Genomic DNA, 17,421 nt, shown 5'->3' on the forward strand with positions numbered 1-17,421 from the left:
GAAGGGAAAAAAGAAAAAAAACAAAAAAAAACACCCCAAAACAAAAAAAAAACCCCAAAAACCAAAAAACAACTTTCTTGGCGGAGGGGGATGGATGCTTTTCTTTTGGGATGAATTTTGTACCTGAAATTTGCTTTCTTGAAGTTGCAGTTATCACTCTTCTCTCTCAGCTCGGCTTCCAGTCTTCAGCTTAATTGGGCACTTTCTGGACATTATCCTTCCCTCTGAACAGGAGCTTTTGTTGGAGGCTCGCTCCAGTCGGCCATCTTGCCCCTCCCCGTGTAGAAACTTCTTAATGTGATCAAGTACCATTTATTTACTTTGGTGGTTGCTGTAACTTGGGTCTTTTTCATAAATTCTTTGCCTAGGCTAATATCTAGAGTTTTTCTTACATTTCTTCTAAAATTCTTATAGTTGCATGCCTTATATTTAACTCTTTTACCCATCTTGATTTAATTTCTGTGGGTGGAGAGAGATATAGATCCTGTTTCATTCTTTTGCATGTGGCATCCAATTTCCCCAGCACCATATTTATCAAATAGGGCTTCTCTTCCCCATTATATATTGATGTCTGCTTTGTCAAAGATCAGTTGGCTGCATGTGAGATGTTTTACATCTGGGATCTCTGCTCTGCTCCATTGGTCTATGTCTCTATTTCTGTGCCAATACCATACTGTTTTGGTTACTATAGCCTTATAGTACAGTTTGAAGTCTGGTAATGTGATGCCTACAGTTTTTTGTTTTTTTGGTTTTTTTTTCCTTTAAATTGCTTTGGCTATTCAGGCTCTTATCTGGTTCCAAATGAAGTGCAGAATTATTTTTTTCCAGAAGTGTAAAATGTGATGTTGGTATTTGGATTGGAATTGTATTGAATCTATATATCACTTTGGATAGTATAGACATTTTAACAATGTTGATTCTACCAATCCATGGACATGATGTCTTTCCATTTATTTGTGGTCATCTGTGATTTCCCTCCTCGGTGCTTCTTAGTTCTCTTTGTAGAGATCTTTTACCTCCTTGGTTAAGTGTACTCCCAGGTATTTTATTTTCTTTGTAGTTACTTTGTAGTTACTATGAATGGTATTGAGTTTTTAATTTGACTATCAGCTTGACTGCTATTGATGTATAGGAATGCTACTGATTTATGCACAATAGCAAATAAGCATATGAAAAAATGTTCATGTTACTAATTATCAGGAAAATGCAAATTAAAACCACAATGTGACATCACCTTTCCCATTAGAATGGCTTTTATTAAAAAGTCCAAAAACAATATATGGTGGCATAGATGAAGACGGAAAGGAAAGCTTATACACTATAGGTTGGATTGCAAAATTAGTATAACCCCTATGGACAACAGTATGGAGATTCCTCAAAGAACTAAAAGTAAACCTACCATTTAATCCAGCAGTCACAGTACTGGATATCTATCCAAAGGAAAAAAAGTCATTTTATCAATGGAATGTTTATTGCAGCACAATTCAAAATACGAAGATGTGGAATCATCCTGTGTGCCTACCAATTCATGAGTGGATCAACAACAATAATGTAATCTGCTATGAATAAATACTAAAATCAAAATAAATCTAAGTGCCTTCAATATTCCATTAATATTCAAAGGATTAAAAATGTAATTCTATCTTTTTCTTAGAACAAGTGAAGACTAACTTGAAAAATTACAGCTTTTCTACATTCATTTTTCCCATAATTAGTCCATTATTCATTAGAATATGTAAGACCTCCATTGTAATCTTTGTACCAGTGTTTCGTAAGTGGATTTAACTATAAAAGCCTAGTTATATAGTCTCTTCCATAAAAGCAATATATTTCTGATATTTATATCCTTAGAATATCCTGTAGTCAAATTAATATTTCTACACAGAAAAAGAAGGAACTATTTAGCCCCAGACAACTTGATAACATCTCTTTCAACTATAGTTATAATTATCATGTATGAACTTCCAAAGCAGAAGTTGTCAAGATTTAACATTAGTATTAATTTATGTCATAACTGACGGGGTTACTGTAAAGATAATGGCCAACCATCCATTTCTCCCAAGACAGCATGGATCAAAGAGGAAATTTCTTCTTAATTACTACTAATATGTGCATTTTCAATTGAATTGATTAGTAATTTATCATCCTTCCCTTTCTTGGAGTGCTATTATTATCACAGAGCTTCTCCAAAGTTATCAAGTTTATAATTTTTAAGGCAATCCAATTAGTTCTCGTCTGACTCTCACCATTTTGTAATATTGATTTATATTAAAAACTTAATGTTCAACTTCTTTGTACCCTGAAAAAGAAATTCTGAAAATGCAGGATTCACCCTCAGTAATTCACACCTCAATGTGAAAACTGTCAAGATCATAACGGTACCTTTACAGAGAGACAAACATGAAAAGTGAAATTCTTAGAGGCCTTCCCCCTTGTTTGATAATCAAAATATTTATTAGCATGTATCTTCTCAGAGAAAGAAACCAGGTTCTTGAGACTTCCTTTGAAAATTATCTACTTCTTATGATATATATATACCTGAAGAATAAATTATAGAACTATTCTAAGGGGTTTTCCTATCAGTTTCTTTTAAAAATAAAAATGAATATGTTCCCATATAGAAAACAGGAACTATTTTATTTTTTTTTAAGCAATAATAATAGTAATGCAAAGAAAGTAACATTCACATTGTCAAATAAGAGTACGTCTATTATAGAAGGCTTTGACTCTGAGGTTCAGTATGGAGTCATCAATTAACTTCTTATTATTTTTTTTTCCCCGAAGTATCAAAGAATAGACAACTAACATTTATAAATAAAAATAAAAGATAATTTCAAAAAACAGGTCATACCCAATCTTATGGACAATAGAAAAAGAAGAAATACTTCAAAATCATTCTACTTAATCTGGATATACCTGATATTAAAATTGGAAAAAAAAATATATTATTATAAAGGGGAAATTACAAACATAATTCACTTATAAATGAGGATGCAGTATCATGAATCCTAAACAACATATTAACAAGTTGAAGTAAAAACTCATTTTTTACTCATTTTTTCCAAGCTCTTTCACTGCTGTTTTTCTGTTTTATCCTTGAGAACACTCTTGTCACACAGGCAGAGAAGATAATAATAATTACCCCATTTTATAGGGATGAAGATGAAGTTCATAAACATAAAGGTATATTTATCCCAGGGGAAAAAATTAGAAATGAATAAGAATATTGAAATATTGGAAGGTTAGGTGTCTAGAGTGGAGATCAACTGGTCTGCAGGGAGATCAGTCCAGAAGAAAATAGGAACTATTTTAATCAAGCAAACATTAAAAGAATTTAAGTGCTTTATGTATTTTTGAATCAAAATTCTGAATTAATATTAAGCTTTGGTTGGTATCAATTTTAAAGTATAACACTGAAGCAGTTATTTGAAACTAGAAATTTTCATGACACAAGTTCATTAAACAACTTCTGAAAAAGCTAAACTTTAAAAAGTGAAAAAATGAATGTAATGTTCCTTGGTAGAGGAAGGGATAGATATCGTCCTACTTTTCCTTATGAAAAAATGTTAAGACATCTTGGAAATAAAGACTTAAATTCAGTATTTGCTCAGATATCTTATATAGCTGACTGGATACAAATTCACACTTAAGAAAAACAGCATTCAAATAGTTGACTATCAACAAAAATGAAAAGATAATGTTCTCAATATAAAATCACCTCTATTAACATTTACTAGTTATGGTACCAATAAGACATATGAGCTCCACACTTTCTTTCCTAAATTTTCTGTATAGAAAAATTAACAATGAGTGCCGATGGCTGCCAAACTCTTAAATACAGCATCTTAACAATTTAATGCATACCTCTTCCACTAGAGATAAGGGTCACCCACTCTCTCACTTTCTTCAGATCTACTTAATCTTTACTGTATCAGAAAGGTCTTACTTGACATCCATAGCGCCCCCTGACATCATGTGCTAGCACCTTTCCTCTTAGTATTCTTCATCATCAAGCATGTTATTGATGTTTATTATGTGTCCTTTTCCACTAGAAAGTGGGCTCCATTAGATGGACCTTTGCCTAATTTGATCACTGCCCTAGGCCCAATGTCTAGTACTAGGTACCAGACATATAGTAGGCATTAAAGTATTCATTTAAAAAATGACTAAATGGACATCAGCTCCAATATCCCAAGGAAAAGAAAACTTAGTTTAATATCACTTGATAATCCTGGATGTCAAAATATAACAAAAGTCTTATTTTCAAAATACCACTTATTATGAAGAAATACTAATAGTTTTAGGGCTTTTCCTACCCTAAAAAAGACAAAATATCCTTTTAAAGAATAGTTGGGTTTCAAATAGATGGAAATTATCTAATACTAAATAATTCAGTGAATGCAATTTACTAAATTATAAACTAAATTCAATATATGCAATAGGTTACTCTGCATACCTTAACAAGTTTCAAAAGCTCATAGAGATCTTCAACTTCATCACCTTCACATTTGGTGTATACTCGTCCTGTATCCAAGCTTCTTCCTCTTATGGTTCGGCGATACAGGGGAAGAGCCATTGCTTCTGCATACAAGTCAATGGCATGATGACCCACTGTCTGATACATGTAGCTATCCAGTTCATCAGACCCCTCTGCAACAATTAAAGCAGAAATAATCAACAAAACAGCAGGGAAAGGAAGTGAATTTCAAAGCCCATCTAGGTTTTACTACTTGAAGAGTAGTCAACATTGAACTTAAAAGCTTACTACATTCCTAATCATTATGGAAATGCAAATCAAAACAATAATGAGATATTACCTAACCCCAGTGAGAATGGCTTATATTAAAAAGTCCCCAAACAATAGATGTTGGTATGGATGTGGACAGAAAGAAACTCTTACACACTGCTGATGGGACTATACACTAGTCCAACCTCTATGAAAAGCTGTATGGAGACACCTCAAAGAACTTAAAGTAGACCTTTAAATTGATCCAGCAATCCCACTGCTACATATATACCAAAGGAAAAAAGTTACTTTTATAAAAAGGACACCTGAACTTGAATTTTTATAGCAGCAAAATTCACAATCTTGAAGACATAGAAACAACCCAAGGGCCCACCAATACATGAATGGGTTAGTAAAATGTGGTAAATGCATACCATGGAGTACTACTCAGCCATAAAAAATGGCAATTTAGGGGCGGCATCTGTGGCTCAAAAGAGTAGGACGCTGGCCCCATATACCGGAGGTGGCGGGTTCAAACCCAGCCCCGGCCAAAAAAAAAAAAAAAAACAGTGGACATTTAGTATTTTGTGTGACAACCTAAATGGAGCTGGAAACCATTCTTCTAAGCCAAACATCACAAGAATAGAAAAACAAATGAATATGCTCAATACTAAATAGAAACCAATCAATCAACACATATGGAAGTAAATCTCAATGAAAATCAATCTGTGGGGAGGGAGGAGGAAAAGATGGGTAAATCTCTACTGGACTTTCCTCATGTGTACACTAACTGAATGAAGGGCACATGTACAACTTTGAGTGAGCCCATGTGTACAAAAACGTGGTATGTAAACAAAACATGTACCCCCTAGTATTCTAAAATAAAAAAGAAAACAAAAGCTTACTATACTATATTTCTCATTATGTTATGAAATAAAATAAGAATTGTACATTATTTGTCTATAGTTGCATCTGGTTCATATCAGCTCTAATAATCTGTATTGACAATTACAAATACAGTTATATAAACATTTTTAAAACTATATACATTAAACATTTAAAAAGCAGAGTAATGTATCTAATAAATTTTGATTACTCAATTATAAATTTTTATTATATAAATATTTTTCAAATTATTAAAGGTGATTCATAAAGTCATCTATACTTGTAGGAAAAAACCTTTCTTAAATTCTACTAATATGTGACATATATTTGTAAAAAAAATATTTAGATGTTTTGGTACATTTTACATTCAATACTTCAACAAAACATATAAACATATATAAACATATAAACATATATATTTAATAATGATAGAACAGTTGCAAATGTTTACAGAAACAAAACAAGCTACTTAATAGGATAATAATTGATCATCACAAGATTCTACAAATATCAGTGTGGGTAAAATATTAAAAACAGGTGAGTTATAGACCTTTTGATGATATAAATTAACTTAGAAATATACTGAAACAGACCTTTGAACTCATTCCTTTTAGAAAGAATCCTGAATATATACAACAATTATTTGCAAAGATATTCATCATATTATTTAGAATGGATTAAATATTATAGCCTATTCATATAATAAAATACCATGTAGCCATTAATAAAATTTTGAAGATGAACATTTTCTAAAGTATGTTCTTATATTATGGGACTATAAATCCCTTATGATATTAATAGGTAGGGGATGAAAAAATGATTCCATGTCAAATAAGTTTATAATACATAGGGATAAGCAATGTAAAATGGGTGTCTTTCCTGCATTTCTTTCTAGACTAATAAACTTTCAGGTACACCAACAAGAGAAGAAAGTATGAACTTTCTTTCTAATTAGTTCAATGTCTCTTAAAATAATCTATCCCTGGGACATATTTCCATGGGGGTATTTATGTTCCAAAGAAGACATATGGGAAATGCTATTGTAAAATAATATTTAATGACATGGAAATGCATATACTATATTATTAACAAAAAAAGTTTACAAAATATTTTGACATATACCTATGTGTGTATATAAGTACATATGCCAAATAGGTCCAAGCTTTCCACTGAGTGTGAAAATATCCTATCTAAAGGAGTGAAAAATCATAGTACAAATGCTCTTTCAACAATTGAAAACATCGACATACGCCATCCCATTTTGTCTCATCAAATCTCTGAACCCACACAACAGATTGGCTTCATTCAGAATACTGACATTATTATTATAAATCTCTTTACTCCTGATTCCAAAAGGAAAGAAGTAGAGATACAGCCAAAGGTTTCAGTTTTCTCTCATCTCAAGTTTCACTAGATCTTTAAATGTATCCATTTTAAAGGATATTGATACAATCAAATCAATACAGTTCAAGAAATTTGGGCTTGTTAGCAAGAAACATCCTGATGTTAGCATAATAATGAAAACATTTTACTGGCTTCAAAAACAGACAAGATAATTTTCCTTTAAGGCTCCATTTAGCTCTAATCACAAAGTAACTTTTATTAATGGAACTTTTATTTGTGAGATCAAATAAAACCAAAAGGCTCCACTGTTGCTTGAACGACCTCAATTAACATGCCACAGAAGTTCTTATTACGAATTTAAAGAGATGCTTTTGTGGATTTTATGGCAAGTTCACATTATCCCCGCTGACAAGAATAATTTCTTTTTCAAACTCCCCAATAAAATCGAGTGCCCTAAATTCACCCTAACTAACTTTACACTGGAGTCATCTCTACTGGGTTTTCCTCGTGCTTTTTTTTTTTTACAACATGCTTAGGGGAAAAAGAAGTCATTCAAGGAATCATTCAATAATCCCCAACTTCCTGTTGACTTTAAATCAAGATTAGCTAAACCTTGTCAATCTACCAACCCACAGCTATCTAGTCTCTTCTACAATAAACACTATAGTTTCAGCTGCTTTTCCCTTGCTTTTTAATTCATAATATTCTAATTCCATTTACTATTATATTTTTTCCCACTAAGACTATCCCAAATAAACGCTTCCATTCCACTGAGAGGTACAATTTAAAGGTACACTTTGCTTTCCATTTTACCATCCCGCTGGTGAACCAAGAGCACAAGGAAGATTACACATTAATGATTACATACAAGGTAAATACACTGATTCATGTAGAAAAGCTGAAAACAAGATAGAAACTCCAGGGAGGGAAATTATAATATAGCAGAAAAGCATTATTATTATACTAATATAAACACCTACTTTTTAAATAGTAAGACTTCTCAAAATAGAAAGTTTAAAAATCCCTACTTGCTTGACTGGCCACAAGGAGTAAGAGAGTTTCTTTCCTTGGGACTCCTGAAAGGAGATTCCGCTGCTTCTTTTATAATATAGAAGTTATAGTACGGTTCCCATTCGCTCTCAAAAAGTTTTCCATTTTTTATTTAAAGCCAGAACTAGAAGATATTTTTTAAAAATTCTCATTTCTAAAAAAATAGCTATTACTCATCATCAGAATTGCAGCACAAAATCCTAGCATGTCTATTTATCCCTGACCCTGTACAGGACCTGATCATCTTATTCTTCTATAAAAACTTTTTTTTTTTTTTTTTTTCTGAGACAGAATCTCACTATGTCATCCTTGGTAGAGTGTCATGGTGTCACAGCAACATCAAACTCTTGGGCTTAAGAGATTCTCTTGCCTCAGCCTCCCGAGTAGCTGGGACTATGGGCGCCTGCCACAATGCCCGGCTATTTTTTTTCTTGCAGTTTTTGGTGCTTTAGCTGGCCAGGGCTGGTTAGAACCCACCACCCTCGGTGTATGTGGCCGGCATGTAACCACTGTGCTATAGGTGCTGAGCCCCTATAAAACACTTCTAGTCTCTAAATCCCCACATCACTTCCAGCATCACTTGCACATTAATCATGGAAGGAAAGAAAATTCAAGTATCTGCCCCATGATCATATCAATGTACACAGCTATGATTTAATAAAAAAAAAAAAAAAAAAAGAAAATTCAAATATCTAACTGAAATAACTGTTCACTATTCCCGGGCCAATTCTAGTTAGTTCATTATACACCAGTTAGTTCACTATACACAAGTTAGTTCATTATACACCAGTAAACTTCACGTGAACTCCTATCAGAGATATAGAGCTGCCCCAAATACTGAGAAGAAATCAAAGAAAGACAGATGATATGATTTCTCCTTTCAAGAAGCTTATAGTTCATCTACTAAAATGAAGAGAAAACAATTTTTAAAATGTCATAGAAATGAAAAAATAGTAGATTGGTAGCCTTGAGGGAGGAAGGGAGAGAGGGAGGAAAGGAAAGGAGGAGGAAGGAAGGAAGGAAAGAAGCAGAGAAGAAAGAAAAGGGAGGGAAGTGCTAATTCTGATTCAACTGAATTTATAGGATGCCTATGTCATAACAGGAACTATGATTAATACTTTTACATATACTACACAGTTAATTCATTTTAAAATAATAGTAATGTAAAAGCATGGAGCCTGGAAAGAAGTAGGGGAGATGATAAAAAGACCTTCCTAGAAGAGTCACATGAGAAGGAGTAATACATTAAATTAAGTTCAACAGGAGAACTACAGTTTTATAACAAGAGAGCATAAAAAGCAAATTGGTGAAAATACACACACACACATATATTTAAAGTTTTATTGGGGAATTCGCCAGAGGAAAAAAATGAAAAAAGGAGTCAAAGTGAGGTCTGTGATTATAAGTGGATGCCCTTGTCACCCTAGAGATATGAAAAGTAGCAATGTATTGCTTTGTACTTGTTCTCAAGTCTCACATTTTGGCTTATATCCACTATAAGTGAACTACATCCTTTCTTTTTTTTTTTTTTAAATATGGAACACTTCACGAATTTGCGTGTCATCCTTGCGCAGCGGCCATGCTAATCTTCTCTGTATCGTTCCAATTTTAGTATATGTGCTGCCGAAGCGAGCACTATCCTTTCAATAAAAAAATTCATGCATCATTGATCAATATATGTCTTACTTCCAAAGCTCCTTGGGGGGGTGAGACTATATCTTATCTACTTCAATATTGTCTGGAATGGCAGTGTACTCTGAAGTAAGAGGATTCAAGTCTCAATTCTGTTAAGTTTGTGCTGTTTCACTTTGGACAAACATAAAAACTCTTGAGCTTCAGTATCTCTATTAAAAATAAGATTAATAATACCTTTCTTTAGGAGTTATTATGAGAATTAAAGGCTATGTAAGTGAAAACACTTAATCCTAAATTCTATGCAGAGGACACCATCTAATTAACAGTGGTTCTCAACCTTCCTAATGCCATGGCCCTTTAATACAGTTCCTGTGGGTTGTGACCCACAAGGTGAGAACCGCTGATCTAATAGATGCTGAATATATACTGGTTCTTTTGTCTTTGTATACAGCATATAATAGAATGTAATTATGAAGCTGGAGTTTCATTTAGACAACTTCCCAATAAAGGCATACACTTACCTTCATTTTCAGCTGGTCTTAGATTTGCTAAAGCAACAATCTGATGCCCAGCAGCAACGCACTGCATCATATTATAACAGCTGTCCTTTCCACCACTAAAAAATGAATCGATAGTAAAGTATCAGGCCACTGACCATTATTCAACATAGAAGCACTAGATATCAAAATAGCACACATTATTTACTCAGATTTTCAGATTATATGAGGAACTATTTCATAACCACGATGGAAAAAAACAGGCTGGGCATGGCAGGCGTCTGTAGTCTGAGTTATTGGGGAGGCTGAGGCAGGAGAGTCACTTTAGCCCAGGAGTTTGAGGGTATAGTGAGCTAAGATCACACAATTGTACTCCAGCCTGGGCAATAGAATAAGACTCCATCTCTTAAAGAAAAAAAAATTAAAAACTTAAATTCTAAATCATAAGCAAACTGAACAAATAAATCTGAATGTCTAAGGTTACTACTCACAAAAGCTTAAGAAACTGTATGGCATAACAAAGAACAAGTCTAGACAAAACATGATAAACTCTTTGGTTTGTAACAGTAATTTTATTTAACATACAGGGTGATTTGCAAATAAAAAATGATTTAAATTTACAGTGTTTTAAGTTAAACACTTATAGGTAATCTATGCTCTTTAGGTGAATTTTTTTTTTTATGAAAAAGCAGAAAAACATCTATTTTATTCCACTAGAAGAAATCTAACAACCATCAACTATCAGTAATTAAAGGATCAAATTAAAGATTTGCATTCTAATTTAATGACAAGGTTTGACATACTTGGGGATTTCAAATTCTGTAGAGATTAAAAAGTAAAATGCTGAATTATACTGATGAAGTCCAATATTAGTACCATTAGCCATCACCCTATATTCCCTACATATGCGCGCACACACACACACACACACATACATATATATACACATCATATACATATATATATGATCATAGCAGAATAAGGTGGCTTAGGGCATAAATCTAATAACAGATGGAAGTACTTCTAAATTTTGATTCCAAATCTACCTAAGACAAAAGAACATAGTCAAGGCAAGTGGTACTTCACTATAGTAAAGTTGAGTGGCCATCTATATGCTATTTTGGTTTAATACTCTACTGCTTCCTACTATACATATTTCTCCTCTTATTTATCATTGCCTCTCTTTTTCTCCCCTCCTTTTAGTTTAGACATATTCATACCCCAAGAAACTGAAAGAAAGTGATGACCCCAAAAGCTGGCCATTTTGCCCTTTTAGTTCTGGACATTTGTCTGCCCCTCTACCGCCCTCCCACCAGCAACAGCTCTAATTCTAGAACTTCACAAATGAAATGAGAGAGTGCAGTATAAAGGATAAGGCAAAGTATAAAAAAAGTCCACGCTCCCTCTTTCTAGATTCGATATTCCTTTTAAGCGTCTTTCACAATTTTCCCTACTGAACCTCATTGCTCTACTTCCCCAGAATAAAAAGATTTGATTAATTCTTTTGAATATTAAAGACTGAAGGGTGGACATTCAGGATAAGAACTTAGCATTACAATTAATTTTAAAATATGCCAACATTTCAAATATGGTTTTAAAGCAGTATTTCCCAAATTGTGTTCTGTGGAACAGAAACGTCCAACAAAATGTTAATCAACTACTCTAACAAAAGGTTTTTAAAGGCAAATCAGCTTGGGAGAGACTCAGTACCTTACTCCCCACTTAGAACTCCACTAAGTACATATGTGTATGTCAGGGGAGAGGTCCTCCAGAAGATCAGAGTTCTGGTTCCCAAATGTGGGATGCTAAGCTAAGTTACTCAGTGTATTTGAGTTTACATCCTTTGTTATAAAATTAGATAATAGCCTATCTAGATAATCCTCAAGGTGTCATTCAACTATAAAATTCAATGACTCATTCATTTATTAGGAAAACAATGTTCTTATGGTTTAAAGACATGTAAGAATCATAGTTTCAATGTTCCCCAAAAGACGTATCTCATCTCTGTTTTGCCCACACATTGCAAATATTGTCTCTTCAGGTTTAAAATGCATGTATATAAAATATATGTAAATATATACACACACACACGATTGTATATAATACATAATGTATACGCAAATAAATCACAAGCATATATACATATCAAACTATATACGTGTGTGTCATACAGCAGATCTATCATTTATACAGCTCTAACAGTTTAGTAAGAATTTTCCAACACTGCCTTTTTGTAGTAACTTTTTTTATTATAAAAGTCACGTATGCATATTACAAAGTATTTAGTAATACTTAGTGTAATGGAACTGTACCAATCTTCTTTTCTCTTCCCTCCTAGACTCCTAAGTCTTCAGCCAGTGTGCATTACTTCAACCATTAAATTTTGGCAAACTGAAAGTGGATGTGAATTACTCATTTCCTGGGCTACTTTTAATTCTTATCCAGACTAACTGAAAATCACAACGGTTAAAGCTTAATCGTTCACTTCACAGAGAAAATTTACTGAATAGCATTAATTACTAATGGTCCAGTCTTAAAAATGGCATTGAAGGAGAAGGAACTAGAATATTCCAGACACTACAGAGGGATTTGGAATGTCATATCAATAATAATTAACAAATCAATACTGTCAGCCAGTATCAGTTACCAGGTGCATTTAATTAAAACTTTTATGGAATCTTCAATGGGTTTATAAAAGTATACGCCTCATTGTAGTGTATCTCTGGCATTCTACACGATTCTAAATACCATGAAACAAATGATTCAAGTAGCCTAAATTATCTTTTTAATGTTGATAGAGTCCCCTTTCCTATGCCTCAGTTTATAGAATATGAAAATATTTAAACTGACCCGTTTGGGGTTTGTCAATAACCGGACTTATTAGACACCTAAGTATGGCTGAGTTACTATAGATTTCAACCTCCCTTTGGAACAGAGTACGTTAACATAAGGTTACTCTAAAGCAGTGGGGAAAGTCCGAACCAACAGCAACTAGATCTAGGGTAAGACTAGTATTACATTTCCAGCACGAGGTAAATTTCGTCTCTGTACTTTACTCCCCAAACAGAAACACACGGATGCCCTACCGGCGCCACTTCAGTACCGCCGAGTCTTTGGAGGGGGCGGGACCTGTAACAACTACAGCGGAGGGCAGGACAGAGAAGACCCAACTGACTGAAGGGAACTAGAGAACCGGACCGAAAACGAGAAGGGAAAACAACGACGGATATTAACTGAATAAGTGGAGTCAAGGAGTGGCTCTCAAACTTCATGGCCCCTTCGAGATTTAAAAATTACGATGCTGGGCCACACCGGAGTAATTAAAGCAACGCCTCAGTCAGTGAGACTCAGGTGTCGGCACTTTTTAAAGTTCTCCGAGTGAATGCGAGTTGAGGGACAGATGACCAAAGAAACTGCAACTGCCAGAGGAGCGGAGGAGGACCGCCAGCCCAGGACCGGGCGACAAGCAGACTAGGCAATAGCCTCCAGGCTCCACCTCTTCCCGTGGCTTTGACTAAGGGCCGAGTCCCCAGCACTTGGCTCAGGCACAGACGCCCTCTCTTCTGGCGCCAGCGGCAGCTGGAAGGGACGAGAGGCGGGCGGGCGCGAGGGAGGCGGCTGCGACGCCGCGTTACCTGATCAGAGCCGCGACCCTCATGTTGGGCGCAGTGCGCGTGCGTGCGGCGCGCGGGCAGGAGCTGTGAGGCCGGCGCCGCCGCCGATCCGGTGACGCGCCGCAGGGCCTCGCTTGGCTGTTCGCTCCACCGCCTGTCGGCGGCCCAACGCCGTGGCCCCTGCAACTGCCTGCGAGACGTCTGAGTTCGGGACGTACGACACATGGGCCGCTTGTCCCGGTGGCAGGGACGTCCCGGTCCTGAAAAGAATGATGTTTAGGCACGGCCTAACCACCTAAGTGAGGGCACTGAAGCTGCCGGGGGAAGGGCAAGGCCCGCGTACAGAGGCCAATCCCGGTGGCGCTGTATTTGTTTTGGTAAGAGGAGGTTCAAATTCACATAAGCTTCAAATCGACACACTGTGGATGTGAAAAGGGGGAGGAAAACTTGCCCTGCCCGCCCCACCCGTGCCAAGCAACTAACTGTACACTTGAGCTTTTTAATTTGTACTTCCTCTGTCCTCCAAACCCGTGGGGTCAGGAGACCCTTGGGAGGCTATGATTTTTAAATCAGGGGCTACCCTTATGACCCCCAGGCCCTCTTTGATGTTGGCCCCCTGCCAAATGTAAAAGCTGAGAGGCCCATTAAGGTTTGTAATTAGAGAGCAGTGACCTTGCAGAAAGAAAATCTAGCTTCTAAGTTCATTATGAAGTATGTTTTTGAGTGCATTTCATGTATCAGGCATTGTTTTAGGCTCTTGGGATACAACCATGAATAAAAACAAAGACCACTGTCTTCTTGGGGCTTAGGTGGGGATGGAGAAAACAGACAATATAAAGTTTAAGGAGTGGGAAGCGCTATGGAAAAAGAATAAATACAGATTAAGAAGAATCCAGTGAGAGGTGAAGGGGAAAACTTCTGAATGCAATATTGTCAACATAGGTCTTATTGACAAGGTGAAGGTTGAGCCAACTTAAAGGAGGAGAATTAGCCTTGTGTATAACTGAGTGTGTGCTCCAGTCAGAAGAAGATACTAAATCTACAGCTTTGAGAGTATCGTGTTTGTAGAGGACCAAGGGGTGTTAACATAGCAGAGTAAGCAAAGCAGAGAGTAGCGGGAGAAGAGGTTAACATGATGGAGGAAGGGGGAAATCATTTTTAGAGTCTTGTAGGTCATTATAGATATTTGAAAAGAAGTGTGAATTAAAGGATTATGAAAACCAGTGTCAAGAATACATCTATTAGGAAGCAGTTGCAATAAATCAAGAGAGAGATAATGGATCCTAGAACCAAGACGGTGAATTTGATGAGAACTGAGACGATTCCAGCTCTATTTTGAAGATAGAGCCAATAGAATTGGATAGAGCAGATATGAGATGTGAGAAAAAGAAAGCCATGGGGAATGATGCCTCTGTCATGAGTAAATTAATTTATGTAAGGAACTTAAAATGATGCAGCCTACATAGTAAGCATTCAATTTTATTATACTTAATCTCATTAGCTTCAATACTCAGTATTATTGATGGCTAGAGCAGTGACAGTCTGCATATCACTATGATTTAGCTGTGACTTCAGTAGACCTTTCCAGTACTCTATGAGGGCCAACTTCACCTAAACAACATTAAATGCCAGGTACATGGCCCACTCTTGTACTTTCTTTTCTATGAAGTGAATTTTCATGTGGATGCTCTGCTGTGTGGCATTCTATGATGGCAGAGGCATTCTTCTAGTAGTGAGGCTGGTAGCTAGGCTGTGCAGACAGGAAAGGCTAGGTTCTAGTACCGCCACTGTGTTTAATCAAAGGCTGGGAGCACCTGGGGGAGGCATGGCTTGATGTGAACTCTACAGCCGATCCAAAGGTATGGAAGCTGAGGGCTGTCAGTCAGCTGTGCTTTCCACAGCAGGTGCTTTTGTGGGAAGATCTGCCTGGGATATCTCTCTAGATGCCACACTCAAGACAGAATGACTCTCACAAAAATCACATAATGAAGAATAGGAACATTTATACTCCTTGTTTTGTATTGTGCTCTGCCGAAGTAAGAAATATAGACTGAAGAGTTAGTTCAAACTAAGAATAGCATTTGAAGGAGAGCCCACTTAAATTTGTGAAAGTCTAAATTGTTTTTAAGGAAATTCTTTAATTTACTTCTAAATAAACATACTAATTTTAAGCATACAACATACTAATATTTAATCCTGGATGTGTTTTAGAGAAGACTTATCCATTAATAGGGGAAATTTATTTTCGGCTAGTAATATCCATTTGCCTATATGTAATTGCCCACATTTCAGAAATAGTTGGTTTAGCCAGATCCCTATCTTCATGGGTAATACAAAGATAATTGTAGCCTAGTAAATGGCAATATGTTAATAGATTTTTATCCGTAGAGTCTAAAATAATTATGTTTGCTATATATTGAAATAATTTTCTCAAGATTTATCTTACAAAGGCATTGTAATTTCAACTCCTACAGTCTCAAACTGTATATTCAATGACTATGAATTACCTTACAGGGGCAACATAATAGGTAAACTTAAACGTAGCCTCAAGAAACCCTAGTCATTTTCCAGTTTACTTAAGGGAAATTCTCTGTAGCCAAACACTGTTACTAGTAATAAAAAGTTGCAAACTGTCACTGGCAGCCCATCTCAATGATATACTGATTGGTATACTGATTTTTCAAGAGGTGATGTATACCATGGAATACTATGCAGCCTTAAAGAAAGATGGAGACTTTACCTCTTTCATGTTTACATGGATGGAGCTGGAACATATTCTTCTTAGCAAAGTATCTCAGGAATGGAAGAAAAAGTATCCAATGTACTCAGCCCTACTATGAAGCTAAATTATAGCTTTCACATGAAGACTATACCCCAACTATAGCACAAGACTATGGGGAAAGGGCCAAGGAAGGGGAAGGGAGGGGGGAGGTTTTGGTGGAGGGAGGGTAATGGGTGGGGCCACATCTATGGTGCATCTTAGAATGGCTATAGGCGATTGCACTAAAGTACACAGCTATGATTTAGCAATAAAAAAAAAAAAAATCTTTCTTTTAGTTAACTCCTTTTCGTTTGGGTTGGAAACTAATTTTTAAAATTTTAAACCCTGTGTACACCTAATAAAACATATCTGCCCATGTGTTTATTTGACAATTTAATTTAATTTTATTTAATTTTATTTTTTTTTATTAAATCATAACTGTATACATTGATATGATCATGGGGTATCATACACTCGCTTCATAAACCATTTGACACATTTTTATCACAGTGGTTTAATTTTAAAGAGCAATCTTTATATCTAATCTCAACCAATACTTTGATGACCTGTTACATGTTCTCTCATATTTTATATTCATATATGTGCAAAATATGTAAGAATGTCCTCTGTAGCATTTTTACAAAATGGAAATAAGGCAGGAATTTTGTGGTATTAATTTCTAAAATAGTTCTGCATATAGTAAGTAGTGTATATTTGCAGAAAAAACGATAACCTAAATATTCATAAATAGAACTGTTAATTACATTACAGTAACTTCACACAAAGAAATCCTGTATAATAGATGAAGAAAAATGAAAAAGTCTCCAAGATATATTTTCAAGTGTAAGAAGCAAGTTGCAGAAAAAGATGTTTCCACTTGTATCAAAGCAACATTATACATATATATGA

General features: G+C 35.4%; 1 protein-coding gene and 1 non-coding gene across 3 annotated transcripts in view; both read right to left on the reverse strand.

Annotated features, from left to right (window-relative positions):
• The window catches only part of DPH6 (diphthamine biosynthesis 6), a 180,313-nt gene extending 166,435 nt beyond the window's left edge, over window positions 1–13,878 (reverse strand). For both annotated transcript variants that reach the window (XM_053594773.1, XM_053594775.1), the window contains exons 1-3: window positions 13,773–13,878; window positions 10,162–10,256; window positions 4,457–4,650 (exon numbers count right to left, since the gene is read on the reverse strand). In XM_053594773.1, coding sequence (XP_053450748.1) covers window positions 4,457–4,650; window positions 10,162–10,256; window positions 13,773–13,795 — 312 coding nt within the window. In that variant the 5' untranslated portion in view covers window positions 13,796–13,878. The remainder of the gene's footprint in view (window positions 1–4,456; window positions 4,651–10,161; window positions 10,257–13,772) is intronic.
• On the reverse strand, window positions 9,535–9,641 carry LOC128589338 (U6 spliceosomal RNA). The gene has a single exon (XR_008380932.1). It is a non-coding gene; the product is annotated as a U6 spliceosomal RNA (small nuclear RNA).
• Window positions 13,879–17,421: the final 3,543 nt, after the last annotated feature.

The sequence above is a fragment of the Nycticebus coucang genome, chromosome 6 (assembly GCF_027406575.1).
Source record: "Nycticebus coucang isolate mNycCou1 chromosome 6, mNycCou1.pri, whole genome shotgun sequence".
NCBI classification, from domain to species: Eukaryota; Metazoa; Chordata; class Mammalia; order Primates; family Lorisidae; genus Nycticebus; species Nycticebus coucang.